This window comes from Antechinus flavipes, chromosome 3, assembly GCF_016432865.1.
Source record: "Antechinus flavipes isolate AdamAnt ecotype Samford, QLD, Australia chromosome 3, AdamAnt_v2, whole genome shotgun sequence".
NCBI classification, from domain to species: domain Eukaryota; kingdom Metazoa; phylum Chordata; class Mammalia; order Dasyuromorphia; family Dasyuridae; genus Antechinus; species Antechinus flavipes.
In genome coordinates, this window is record NC_067400.1 from 306,194,754 (window position 1) to 306,209,752 (window position 14,999).

General features: G+C 33.9%; 1 protein-coding gene and 1 long non-coding RNA gene across 3 annotated transcripts in view; one reads left to right on the forward strand and one right to left on the reverse strand.

Annotated features, from left to right (window-relative positions):
* The window catches only part of CFAP44 (cilia and flagella associated protein 44), a 113,135-nt gene that overhangs the window by 42,180 nt on the left and 55,956 nt on the right, over positions 1-14,999 (reverse strand). For both annotated transcript variants that reach the window (XM_051985300.1, XM_051985299.1), the window contains 6 exons: positions 12,131-12,273; positions 10,075-10,345; positions 9,233-9,288; positions 8,916-9,078; positions 7,152-7,282; positions 1,626-1,825 (listed from right to left, as the gene is read on the reverse strand). In XM_051985300.1, coding sequence (XP_051841260.1) covers positions 1,626-1,825; positions 7,152-7,282; positions 8,916-9,078; positions 9,233-9,288; positions 10,075-10,345; positions 12,131-12,273 — 964 coding nt within the window. The remainder of the gene's footprint in view (positions 1-1,625; positions 1,826-7,151; positions 7,283-8,915; positions 9,079-9,232; positions 9,289-10,074; positions 10,346-12,130; positions 12,274-14,999) is intronic.
* The window catches only part of LOC127554070 (uncharacterized), a 43,074-nt gene continuing 40,272 nt past the window's right edge, over positions 12,198-14,999 (forward strand). The window contains exon 1 of the long non-coding RNA XR_007951887.1: positions 12,198-12,292. This is a non-coding gene — a long non-coding RNA (uncharacterized LOC127554070). The remainder of the gene's footprint in view (positions 12,293-14,999) is intronic.

Genomic DNA, 14,999 nt, shown 5'->3' on the forward strand with positions numbered 1-14,999 from the left:
TCCTCACTGTTAAAGCCCTGGAAGCAGGTGGAACATTAAGATTAAGGACAATTTTCTGAAAGCGCAAGTCTCACCTTGCTACTCAATAAATTCCAGGGGCTCCCTATTATCCAAGACACAATATAAAAATCTATTTTTGTTGTTTCATTTTTAATTCTGTCCTACTCTTTGTGATCCCATTTGGGGTTTTCTTGCTAGAGATGCTGCAGTGGTTTTCCATTTCCTTCTCCAGCTCATTTTACAGATGAGGAAACTGAGATAAATAGGGTTAGGTGACATGCCCAGGGCCACAAAGCTAGTAAATTTCTGAGGCCAGATTTGAACTTTGGAAGTTGAGTCTTCCTGAATGTAACTGTGGCACTCTATCCACTATACCATCTATCTGTCCTCTTTTTGATATTTAAAGACCTTCAAAAATTATTTATTTCCAGACTTCTTACACCGTACTCCTGTCCACATAATCTATAATTCAGTAACACTGGCCCTCTGTTATTCCTCATAAATTTCAATGTTCCTTCATCTTCCCATCACCATGCCTGAAATGCTTTCTCTCTTCCTTTCCTCTCCTCCTCCTACTTTCCCTGACTTTCTTCAACACAGTTGCAGAAAGCCTTTCCCAGGATCCTCCCTTCTCACTCCCCTCAACAATTGCCTTCCCTCTGAGATTACCATACAATTATAATGAATATATCTCATGTACAGTTATTTACATAGTATCTTCCCCATTAAAATGTGAGCTCCTTGAGAACAAAGATGGTATTTTTATCTTTCTTTGTATTCCCAGAACTTAGTACAATGCATGGCACACAGTAATTGCCTAATAAATGTTTGCAGAAAATCTAAATGAACTGTGTGATGTAGTATAAAATGAGAATAACCAAGTGGTGAGTGTAATAGTAACAGCAATGTTGAAATAATGATTAACTGTGAAAGACTTGCTTACTCTGATCAATATAATCGTCCAACCCAATTCCAAAGGATTCATAAAAAAAGTGCTGTCCACTTCCAGCAATTAAATTAAATTGAATTAAATGCAAATTATAAGTACAAAAGTCACTTACTTTTTTTTATTTTGGGGGAAATATGCATGTTTTTATAGGTATAATTGATATTGTTTTGCTTACCTTCTCAGTGAATAGGGAGAGGGTAGAAGGGAAAGAGAGATTTGAAACTCAAAATTTTAAAAAATTGTTAGAAAATAATTCATAAATTTTAAAAAATAAATGTTTGCTGACTGCTGGATTAGAAGATGAAAAACAGATTATTGATGTAAACATCTCACATCCTTAGCCTATTTCTATGATTTGACATAAAGTAAACTTTTTCCCTAAGTTTACGCAGGGAAACAGGACAGTATATAAAGGAGTGGTCATGAAAGAGAAATTAGAAGTGAAAACTGTTAGATGAACTGAGTTACTCATTTCCAGCCATACCACATCTTTAATCACTGCTGATCTTTTGCTTCCAGCACTCTGTTTTTAATTGTTAGCATGGAAGGAAGGAACCAAAAGCTTGACCTTGAAGTAGATTTGGTGACACAACCAAAAGTTGTTTACCAAATACAGAAAAAAGTTTGAAATCCAAATTTAAAAAGAATCAACATGCTGTTCTTCCATTAAGATTACCTGTATCTTTTTGGCTCTCTTTCTTGAGAGATACTTCTTTTTCTTTCCTCTCAAACTTGCTTATTCTTCTATCTGCTTGACTCATTTGCCTGGCTCTGGTGTACTTCCCTGAGAGTTTCAAAAGCCGATATGTGGAAATTTTGTGTTCAGTCTGTATAGCATGGACGATAACGGTGTCAAATTCTAGTACATCTCGAAATCTTAGAAAATGAAAATAAAGGAAATGTTTGTCCTGTTGTTATTCAAGTGTAAAGTTTGCAATCATTTCACATTTTTCTCATTCTTTGTGACCCATTGTTTTCATAACCTAAATAACAATGAATAGACAATACTTTGATAAACAAATATATCTATATTATCCCAAAATATATCTATATTATCCCAAACAACAAATTCAGGGATACATTGCAGACACCCGAATTGGATAAGGACAAGGAACTGCAACTTCATGGAGCTAGGAAATTAGGAAAAACTTAAAACAAGCAGTTAAAAGACAAGTAACAAAATTTTTGGAAGCAAAAATATAATACAGCCTAAGCTAAGACTTTGATATTGCCTACCAACAGGTAGATCATTATTTTCATATTAGAACAGCATCTCTTGAACTAGATCTCCAAAATCTTTAGGGGAATGAATTCCCTCAATTTGGAATTCTTCCTGGGGCTAAGCTATCTTGATGGCTAAGTAACTATAAACTCATCTAACCCACTTTATCTAGCCAGCTTCAGATCATATTTCACAGCGATCTAATTCTGAATGTCCTGTTCCCATCCCAGGATCCACAAATAATAATTTAACAATTAGTACTCATTACACAATTGTCATCAAATGACTCATTAACTAGTGTAAACTAATCATGTCAATAATGATCTTTTAACTATAAATTAAACCAGAGACACAAAGCAATTAAATGGAAGGGCCAACAAAAAGTAATTTAAAACTTTTATTAAGTGTTGGTGTTTAAGGAAAATCTTCAACTTTCTGGAAATTTTATTTACATCATCTACTTATGATTGCAAAAAATTGGCAACTATTACAGATATACATATTTTTATACAGTAAAGAACAAAAGAATCTAAGGGAATTTCTTGAAAATGCCCTACAAATTATAAACTAAATTTTAAAGTCTCAACACATTTAAAAAAAAAAAAAAAGCTCACCAACAATCTTTGGCCCTTCTGAGTTTCTCTGAGATTTCCAGCTCAATCAGTGTCTGTTAAATCATAGCCACTTGCTGTTAGATTCTAAGATCAAAATGTATCAAAATGTATTATGGTCACTGAGAATTAACTTTCATATTCAGCTAGTTTCAGAGCATAGGACCTGTTCTCCTTCCTTTCAGAGACAACACAGAAAGATTCTCACATTGGATTACATACACTTGGGATATGATCCAGGGTACCAGTCTAGCTACACTCACTGACAAAACCATTTAAAATGAATAAGTTACACAGAGTTCCTTCTGTTTCTTTTATTTGCCATTTGACACATTAAAATTTCCTAAAGCACATTATGTTATTGTTGTTTAGTCATGTCCAATTCCATTTAGAGTTTTCTTTGTTTCTTTCTTTTTTTCTTTCTTTCTTTCTTGCTGGGATATGGAAAAACTAGAACACTGATGTATTGTTGGTGGAGTTGTGAACTGATCTAACCAATTTGGAACTATGCCCAAAGGGCCATCAAAGTGTGCATATCGTTTGACCCAGCGGTAGTCTCTACTGGGCCTGTATCCCAAAGACATCATAAAAAAGAAAGAGAACCCAGATGTGCAAAACTGTTTGAAGCAGCCCTTTTTGTAGTTGTAAGGAACTGGAAACTGAGTGGATACCCATCAGTTGGAGAATGGTTGAATAAATTTCAGTATATGAATGTTATGGAATATTATTGTTCTGTAAGAAATGACCAGCAGAATAATTTCAGAGAGATCTGAAGAGACATGAGTTGATGTTAGGTGAAGGGGGGTAGAACCAAGAGTACATTGTATACAACAACAAGATCACACGATGATCAAATATGATGGACATGGCTCTTTTCAACAATGAGGGGATTCATACCTGTTCCATTTGTTCAGTCATGAAGAAAACCTCTACACCCAGAGAGAGGACTGTGGGGACTGAGTATGGATCACAACATAATTTTTTAACCTTTTTTGTTGTTTGCTTCCTTTTTTGTTTTTTGTTTTTCATTTTTCCCCTTTCTGATCTGATTTTTCTTGTGCAGCATGATAAATATGGAAATATGTAGAGAAGAATTGCACATGTTTGACATATATATTGGATTACTTGCTGTCTAGGGGAGGGGATGGGGAAGATAGGGAGAAAAATTGGAACAAAAGGTTTTGCAATGTTGAATTTAGAGATAACCAACTATTAATCCAATGTTAGAGAAATCAATTAAAAAATATTTGCTGAACAGCTACAGAAAGAGAGCAGCTAGTTGGCAGAGTGGATAGAGCACTGGACCAGAGTCAGAAAGACTTTATTTCCAATCCACCTGAGACACACATTTATCTGTGTAAATCAATTAACTTCCATTTCCCTCAGTTTTTTCATCTGTAAAATGTAATAACACCTACCTCTCACAATTGTGAGATCAAAATGAGGTGATATTTGTGAAATCCTAAAAGTATAATATAGATGCTAGTTATTAAATATGAAATAATAAATATTATTGTTTAAATTATAGAATATAATAATAAAATAGATTTAACAGTTCCTGCCTTTAAGGAATTTACTGTCTTCTATTAATCTAGCAGAAGGAATCTTTGATGATTTCTGAGGCAGACATCTACTAGGAAGGAAGTGTCTTTGTAGGATCTAAGGAGTTCACAGATAACATCCTCAGAGAATCTCACAATTAGAAGGACCCTAAAGGCCAACCAGCCTAACCCCTCTTTGGAAATGATTCCAATTCCACAACAAAGCTGCCAAATGACCTTCCCCTGTCTTTGGGTAAACCTTCTGTCCTGAATATTTCTGAATACAATGTTTGACCAAATTACTTAACATTATTTGCCTCTGTTAGAAAATGGCTCAAGGTGACCTTACTATGTAGAAATAAAAAGATGATACTTCTCATGGAGTCTCCCAGTGTAAAACATCTACTGACATATAAAGAATCCTGCTTATGTGAAATTAGCATTGTTCCACTTTAAAATCTATTAGTACCATTTGAAAAGTGAAGGAATTTAAAGGTAATCTGTATTCTTTTAATATTGATCCAAAGATAGATGGATAAATTCCAATAGAATGCAGTTCCAAGGAATAAAAAAGAAATGTTTCAAATTGTGTTGACATTAGGCACAACATCTAGATGAATGTGGTTTTTTTTGTCAGAGAGTAGGGAGAAACTAAAGAAGTTCTGGGCAGCTAGGTGGCCCAGTACATTGATGCTATCAGGCCTGGAGTTAGGAAGACTTGAATATAAATCCACCTTCAGACAATTACTACTTGTGTGATCCTGGGCAAATCACTTAACCCTATTTGCTTTTGTTTCCTCTTCTATAAAATGAGCTGGAATAGAAATGGCAGAGTATGCCAGTATTTTTTACAATGGTATTTACTTGATAGTTTTTTTTCCTCTTTTGTCTTTTTTCTTCTTCAGATTTATTCTTTTTTGTTTTTAATAATAGCTTTTAATTTTCAAAATACGTGCAAAGATAGTTTTCAACATTAACCTTGCAAAATCTTATGTTCCAAATTTCTCTCCCTCTTTTCCCCCCACTCCCCTCCCCTAGAGCAAGTCATCCAATATAGATTAAACATGTGTAATTCTTCTAAACATATTTCTGTATTTATCATGTTGAACAAGAAAAATCAGATCACGTGGAGAAGGAAGGAATTGATGGCCAAAGAAGAACTAGAGAACATTATGAAATGAAAAATGGATTATTTTGATTATATTAAATTAAAAAGCTTTTGTACAAAACAAAATCAGTGAAGACAAGATTAAAAGAGAGGCAGAAAACTGGGGAAAAACTTTTATATTCAAGGGTTCTGATAAGGGCCTCATTTCTAAAACATATAGAAAACTGACTCAAACTTTTAAGAATACAAGCAAGCCATTCTTCAATTGATAAATGACCAAAGGAAATGAACAATTTTCAGATGAAGAAATTAAAATTATTTCTAGTCATATAAAAAATGCTCTAAATCGCTATTGATTAGAGAAATGCAAATTAAGTCAACTCATAAGTACCACTAAAGATTGGCTAAGATCACAGGAAAAGATAATGATAAATGTTAGAGGGGATGTGGGAAAACTGGGACATTAATACATTGTTGGTGGAGTCATGAACTGATCCAACCATTCTGGAGAGCAATTTAGAACTACCCCCAAAGGGCTATCAAACTTTGTATACTTTTTGATCCAACAGTGTCTCTACTGTATCTGTATCCCAAAAAAATCATAAAAAAGGGAAAAGGACTCTTTTTGATCTGATTTTTCTTGTGCAGCATGATAAATGTGGAAATAATTAAAGAATTGCACATGTTTAAAACATATTGGATTCTTTTCTCTCGGAAGGGGTAGAAGGAAGGGAAGGAGAAAAATATGGAACACAAGGTTTTGCAAGTGTGAATGTTGAAAACTATCTTTGTACATATTTTGAAAATAAAAAGCTATTTTTTAAAAGGAAAAATTAGATCAAAAAGGGGAAAAATAAGAAAAAAGCAAACAATAAAAAAGGTGAAAATACTATGTTGTGGATTATATTCAGTCTCTATAATCCTCTTTCTGGTTCATGCCAGAATTTTTGCCAAGGAAATCTCAAATAGAGTCATAAAAAGTCAGAAACTAGGGGCAGCTAGATTGTGCAGTAGATAGAGTATGGGCTCTGAAGTCAGGAAGATCTGAAGTCAAGTTCAGCCTCAGACACTTAACACTAGCTATGTGACTCTGGGCAAATCACTTAATCCCAATGGTCTCTCAAAAACAAAATAAAACAAACAAAAAGTCAGAAACTATTAGACAGCTAGGTGGTGTAGTGAATAAAGCACTGAGTTTAGAATCAGGAAGGCTCGCCTTCATGAGTTGAAATCCAGCCCCCAACACTTGTAACTCTGGGCAAGTCACTTAACCCTGCTTGCCTTGGTTCATCATCTATTTAATAATGAGCTGGAAAAAGAATACCTTTGCCAAGAAAATCCCAAATGGGGTCACTGTTTTGGGTTATCATAGCAAGGCTAGGTTGTTTTTCAGTTTTAGAAAATTTTTGGAGGGAGGCACTATTTTCAAACCCTGCATATTTCTTCATAGTTATTATGTTAAAAACACCTTTCAAAAAAAGTTTAAAGAAAGGCTGGATATGGATTTCAGAAACAGCAGGGAAGAGAAGAGGAGGAAACACGCCTTTCTCTATGGGTAGGCTGAATGAGTGAGGGAATCCAAGCTCAAGAGAGAAAGAGAAATGAAGGAAAAAAACCATCAAAGTAGGAGTTACTGCGTGAAGTCCACAATGGTGAAATGAGAAGAGAAATGGTCAGTCATTACAATGGTGTGTTAGTTTACAATCAATATGGATCTTACCGTTTCTGTAATTTCAACAGGGCAAGTCGATGTTTCTCTTTTTCCCACGCAAGTTCCCTTTCCACTTGTTTAATTTTCTTTACTGTCGTTCGTTCAGTCTGTTCTCGGACTCTGGTATCTACATCAAACTCCTATGGAGAATGGAGTTTCACTATCATGAATGTTGCTAAATATGGGGACTACATTAAACACAATTTTCAGGGTTTTACCTTCATTATGTATCCACTTTTTCTAGTTAAAAGTCTGAGTGTCCATTATAACAAAAACACTACTTTGCACACAACGTTTTAATCATTTTCAAAAACATTTCTATATTTTTATACAACATAGGACTTTTTCTTGGTAATATTTTAACATAAATCCGTGTTGGAAGTATATCTGTGTAGATAGCTTTCATACATTTCATACATACATTCTCTCATATTGAGATGATCCATTTTCTCATAATTCTAGTTAGTTTTTGTTAAAGAGAAAAAAATAGCTTCTTAATGAAGAATTCACCTGAGTAGATGATACTTTAAAAACTATCAAGTATAATTGGTTGGGTAGTTTTATTTAGTAAAAATATGGGCATGATATTAGATGGACTAGTATGAATAGCATAACAAATTTTAAATTAATATATGATTTATATAAGTGGCAACTAGGTAGCATAGTATACAAGTCACTGGTCCTGAAGTCCAGAAGACTCATCTTCTTGAGTTCAAATCTGTTAGCTGTGTGGCCCTTGGCAAAGTCACTTAACCCCATTTGTCTCAGTTTCCTCATCTACAAAATGAGTTGAAGGAGTAAATGGCAAAACTACTCTAGTATCTCTGCCAAGAAAATCTTAAACAGGGCAGATATGACTGAAATACATGAACAAGACAATATGACGGATAATGATGGAAGTTTAATTTAAGAATAGGTTTAAATGGAAAAACTCAAACTATCACATGGATTGTTGGGGTTTTCTCCCCTACAAAATGTTTTAAGAAGAAATTTTGTTATAACCATTTGGCTGTTATTCTCCAGATTAATAATAGAATATCTAATTTGATATTATTATAATATGGAATAATTATTACAATTATATAATGCTTTAGAATTTACAAGATACATCTTCAGTAACTATCTATACTAGTATCTATTCTAATTGTTTGTGTAGTTTCATTGAACAGATGGATTAGTTCATCAATGTCAATAGTCCTCAGGTAGAAATTTTTTTGCCAGAGAAAAAATGTTTTCTCTACAACTTATCATCTTCAAGAGTTGCCTGGACACACTGAGAATTTAAATGAATTACCCAGGATCACACAATCTATATGTTTTGAGGGATAGAACTGGAATCCAAATCTTTCTGATTCTTGATATGACCTCCTTAGCTACTACTCCACAGCATTTCTTTATAACTATTATTATGTCAGAAAGATAGCATGATGTAGTAAAATGCTGAATTTGTAAATAGGAAGACCTGAATCCAAATTCAGCCTTTAGCAGTCACTGGTTCTGTGACCATAAGCAATTTAAACTCTCTGAGACTCTCTCTGAGACGAGGCAATTTTCTATGATTTGAGGAATGTTGACACAACCTTGAAAATTAAGACATCTAGCACACAGAACAGTCTTATTAAATACTTATTGACTGAACATTCACTAACTGATGAATGTTATCTCTGAAATTATTGGAAAAGGATCTATTAGAATACAAATTATGTTGAAATCTAAAAATATCTAGTTCCTTCCCCCCAGATAGATAATCATAGGCTATATCATGAAACCTACAGTCCGGTGAAGCTGCATGTGTTCTGGTAACTCAGAATTATTCACCAGTAACCTCTCGAACTCACTCCTCAATTCACTTAGCTTCTCCCTCTTTTGGGCCTTTACTTCCTCTGCTTCCCTCATGATTTGGTCATATTCCCTTTTTTGCCTGGCACCCTCAATGCTGAAGACACAAAACAAAAACCAGCATGTTAAGAAATATGGATGTTAAAATGAAACAAAACATGAGAAAATTAGTGCATTTTTAAAAATTCATTTTGTTTTCATAAGGTATAGAAATTGGGTTTGAAAGCACTTGGATGTCATGTCTTTGGTACCTAAAAGCATTTGGGTCTTCAATATCTTCTGCTCGTTTTTCTGATTCAATACCACTCTGTGAAAAGTAAAATAATTTGTTAATATGCATGGCTTAGAACTACACAAGATTTCTTGCCAGCTGCTTGGGATAGCAATAGTTTAATTTATTGTATCTCCCCACTTGTGCTCAGCAAACTTTTTCATTTTTAAAAAGAAAATATGGAAAACATTTTTTTAATGTGGAAGCTCAATGTATAAGTTCACAAAACCACAAAAGTAGTATGATTTTCCCCTGGTAATTAGTGGTAGATCAATAACAACAGCTAGTATTTATATAGAGCTTTCTGATTTCCTAACATGTTTTATATACAATATCTCATTGAACATCAGAACAACCATGTTAAGGTTAATAGCACTATTATCTTAATTTTTAAGAAGAGAAAATGAAGGTGCACAGAGAGCTTAAGTGACTTGCCCATAGTCACACAGTTACTAAGTTTCTGAATTGAGATTTCAATTGAGGTTTTTCTGATAATATTACATCTAAGACTCTTACCATTAAAGCAGAAGTGTCAAATTCACAACCACAGAGCCTGCAGTTCTGATCCAGATTAACAATGTAATTGGAAAAAATTTTTTTAAATAAATAAAAAATACAATACAACATAGATAATGTTAATGTGTTGTTTTCTAACTCCACGGGGATGGATCCCTTTCTATTTGAATCTAACAGTATTGTATCAGATCACCTGAATGCTCAATGCCAATGACTTAAGGTAAAAGTCTGCAAAGACTAACTCTATTTTACAAAGAAACTCTAAAGTTTAGAAGAGTTTGAGATTTTTTTTGAAAGGTTGCATACCTTGGGAGGGGGCACTGTGGCTTTGAGACCTTCCTCAAGTTCTTCTTCAGACAGGATATTAAAGACAAAGATATTGCCATCAGCTCCACAACTCACTACAAAACGGTCATCATAGCTAGGATATAAGGCTTGGATTTGTCCATAATCATTGTCGTGGATACTGTAGTCCCAGTAGTGTTCCATATCGGTCAGTTTTAAGCTTTTATTCTTTAGGATGTAAACCCTAATCTGTCCCTTTTGCATCCCGCAAAACATCATCATTTTGGAAAGGCTAGAAAAGAAACCAAAAATAAACCATTCTGAGTGATGTTCTTCAAATTGCTTATCTTCTAATGAATTAAGAAAATATTAACAATAACCAAATTGAGAAGTAGTAAATAGGAAAATGAGAACAAAACTGAGACTTTTGAGCTACTAATCCTGGTCATCAATTTTCCAGACACTTAAAGCACTTATTATGTGTAAGAACCTATGCTGGCTACTTGGGAGATTTTTTTTTTTTAAAGAACAGTTCTTATTCTACAGATAGTTGCATTCTGTTGGATGAGCTAACATTCTCCTGGATTGTAAATTGATTCTATATATCCTCCTTCTCATGACAACCTTACAAGTTGTGGCTATTCTGCAAGTGTGGCTATTCTCATTTCACTGATGAGGAAACTGAGGCTCCTAAAAGGTTAAAGACGCTATCAAAGGCCACTTAGCTAATGAACTCAAAAGGATCAATGGATGTGATCTTATTGATTTTTATGCAGATTAGACATAACCCATTCATCTGCTCACCCTGTGTCCTCCCAGAAGTTCACCATGTGGCCACGTTCCTAGGTAGTATATTTGCGAATTACCAAGGTACCTTTTTTCCTCTACTTTTACCCTTAGTAAAGAGAGGACTTGGAAATAATGGAATAAAATAATAAATAAAAATGCATTTTTATTTATTTATGCTTCCCTATTCTATATTTGGCAGCATGATCAAAAATCGACCACATTTCTTATTGAGAATACTGATTTTTAGTCAAAGTACCTCTAACAATAGGTAAAAAATAAGATGATCAGGGCAACTAGGTAGCACAGTGCATAGAGTACCAGTCCTGAAGTTAGGAGAAACTGAGTTCAAATCTGACCTCAGACACTTAATACTTCCTAGTTGTGTGACTCTGGGCAAATTATTTAACCCCAAATGCCTCAGCAAATAAATAAAATAAAATGATCTCTTTAACAGTTAATGAGATTTCACAATTCTATGAAATTATATATGCCAACTCTGAAAAAAAAGATATTTAACCAGTACTTTACAGCTAATGAAATTTTTTTCTCATTTGTTACATCACTTAAAAGACTTCTGTGAGGTAACTATTGAAGGAATGACTATTTTTATTTTACAGATGAGAAAACTGAAGCTCAAAGATAAGAAGAAATGTCTTCGAGGTTAAATGGGTCATTAATAAGTAAGGTAGGATTCCAATCCAGGCTTCTATTCCTAAATTTCAAGTACTCTTTTCATTACAAAATGATTATTATAAGTGTGGTGTATAAAAAGTTCAAGTGACATAATTTCCTGGTAATTAATCATTTTATTCATCATGCTAGTATATAATTAATAAAAGAAGTCAATGACACTCTCAATTTACCAAAGATCTCTTGTGGGACCTGCTGAATGCTTATATGCCTTCAGAAGAGTGGATGTTCCTGAAGGTGGCAATTGACTCTGATTGATTAACAAGAAATGACAGAATGAATATTATAATAAGAAGAGCACCTATTCCAATGAGGGGCTGGGGGATTGTGACTTTGATCACATCACTTACTTCTAAATCACTCCCACTTTGGGTGGACAAAGTATCTACCATTTTCTGCCCAAACATTTCTTCATGGAACACAATGGGTCAGAATTCACCTTACATCAAAATTTTTTTAAGGTTTTTTAGTTGGGTGAAGCAACAACTCCACTTAAATAAGATAGTAAGGATGAGTTTTGGGGAAAGGGTAGGGATCTCCCTGATAATTTGTTATTTAATAATCATTTCTCTCACCAAAGGGAAAAAAATCTGTTTACCTGAAACTGATAACTCGAATGGGATTGTCATCTGAATTTTCTACAAAGCGAAAATCAAAGGGCTCATCTTTCTGCTCTTCTATTGTTTTTTCTGAGTCAACTGGAAACTTGCAGTGATAGAGAAAACCAGAATCATACCCACCCTAGAAAAGAGATGCAAAAGTAAGTCTGGAAAAAGGACTATGCATTCAGTCACATGTGATCAGGGAAGAATTTATCTGGTCAACAAGTATCTATTAAATGTCTACTATGTGTCAGTCAAGTCAGCAAACATTTGTTAAGCACCTACCACATCAGTTAAGTACCTATTATAGTGGCCTAAGTCTTGGGAATACAAAGAAAGGCAAAATAAAAAAAGTATTCGCTTTCAAGGAGTGTTAGCTTCTTGGATAGCTTTTATATAAAACTCTTATAAATACATTCAATGCAAATACTTTATTTCCATTTGCCAGGCCATCTGCTATTTTCATGCTGTTCATTATCTATCACCATTACTTACAATAAAAGAAGAACAATAATGATCAAAATACTTATTACTGACTGTCCAATGACGATGAGCATTTCTGTTCACAAACTTCTATGAGAATTAAAAAGAGATGGAGTAAGAAGGGAAATATGTGTTTTTCCTTGAGCAATTGATTCAGCTGTGTCTGATTTTTTGTGACCACATTTGGTATTTTCTTGGCAAAGATACTAAAGTGCTTTTCATTTCCTTCTCCAGCTCATTTACAGATGAAAAATTGAGATAAACAGAGTTAAGTGATTTGCTAGATTTGAACTCAGGAAGATAAGTGTTCCTAACTTCAGACATAGTACTCTATCTACTGTGTCACTTAGATGCCCCCAAAATGATAATATATCTAAAACATATCTGGCATAAAATTTAGTGGGGGAGAGGGGTAAGGCAGAAAGAGGGTGATGAAAACTGAAAAAGGAAGGCACATTGAGATTATCACAACAATGGCAGAAATGGTTGACTTTAAGTATTTAAAATGATTAGTAATAAAATAAATCCATTTGCAGTATATGGATGTCCAAAACTAATAAAAGTTGTAAAAGCCATTATCTCACCCCTGCACTCAGACAACAAGTACTTTTCAGTCTCATGAAAGAAGGAGAATCATTACTAGCTTCCTTTATCAAACTTTCAAGCAATCATAATTCCATGATGTCATTTATTCTGTTCTATTCTGTGTTTTGTACTCCTCAAAAACTCCCCCCAAAAAAGACCCTGAGCAAAAGGACAATTTCCCTTAAATAGGTTGTACTCCTCAAAACCTATTTAAGGGAAATTGTTCTTTTGCTCAGGGTCTTTGGCATATATGGAGTCAATCCATTGATGTATTTATTGATAAGTAGTATGGCTAATAAATGCTATTTTGCTTTGAAATCAGCCTCAGTTTACCCTTTTGTTAAGATTCAAATACAACAGATAGTGATAGCAATGGAATGGGGAGATAAAATATGCCCCCCACCACAATAGAATAAGTTCTATTGGGCCCAAGTGGAACAAATTTTCCACAAAGGAAGAGGGACTGTTAGGGACTCTATGGCAATAGATTGACTTTTTCTCCATTCACAACAGTACCAGATCTTCTCCTGTCAAAAAGAATGAGTGTTATATGACTTTTGTGATACTTTTAAAAATTTTCCATTAATTTCCATAACCAAAAACACTTTCAAATAGTTGGGCATGTAGTACAATGCCTGGCACATAGGAAGCATTGAATACATGTTAACTGAACTAAACTGAAATACACAACAAAAGAAGGGTTAACAGATGGGACATCAAACTACATTTATTACAACTTGGGTTTTTTAATGTATACATTTACTTTAACAAGGTACTAACAAAGTTATACTGTTTATTTCTGAATCCTTTTCTGAACTTTGTTTCCATATTCTTGTTCAGATTTTGTGGCTGTGTTTTCCCACTATTTACATCTTCAGTTTGTGTAAAAATCCCCAAATTGCTGTGTATTTTTCTTATTGATCTTTTTTATGGTGCACTGAAAGTTCATTTTGTTAATATACCATAATTGAATCAGCCATTCCCCAATCATTGGGCACATAGGTAATTTCTGGTAATAATTTTATATAGATATGCTTTCTTTTTTCTTGTCAGTAACATCCTTAAATTATAGCCTTAGTAGAAGAATGACTGGTCCAAAATACATGAACAACTTTAAAGATATTATTCTGTAATTTCACATCCTTTTTCAGTGACATGGAACCAATCCACAGCTGTAGCAGCTGTGAATAATGTGACTGCATCTTATTTTTCTGCAGCTGTGCCAAAGTTGAAAGTTATAATTTTTAACTCATTGCTAATTTGATGGCTGTTTTGATTTACATTTCTCTGATTATCAGAGAGTTTAAACACTTTTTGTTATTGTTATGAATGCTTTCTGTTGTTTATTTTGAAAATGCCTTATTTGTGTGAACACTTAATTGCCAGGATTAACTCTTAGAAGTTCATCAGTTCCTGCTAGAATTTAAATAGCAAATTTTTATCTTGAAGTTTATCATGAAGATTTTTTTCAGTATCTTTCTTTCCTTCTTAATTTATCGTGAAGATTTTTCTCATTCCTTCCTAATTTGGACATATTACTTTTCATGATATAAAACCTGGCGAATTGATGGTATTGCTTATTGTTGTCAAGTCATTTTATAAAGTTGTGCCCAATTCTTCATGGGCCAAATTGGAGTTCTCTTGGCAGAGATTTTCCTTCTACAGCTCATTTGACAGATGGGGAATCTAAGGCAAACAGAGTTAACTGACTTGTCTGGGGGTCATATTAATGACAGACAAAAATCACATCAAAAATTACGTCAAAAAAATAGAAAAGTCCTTTGACAAAGTATAAAA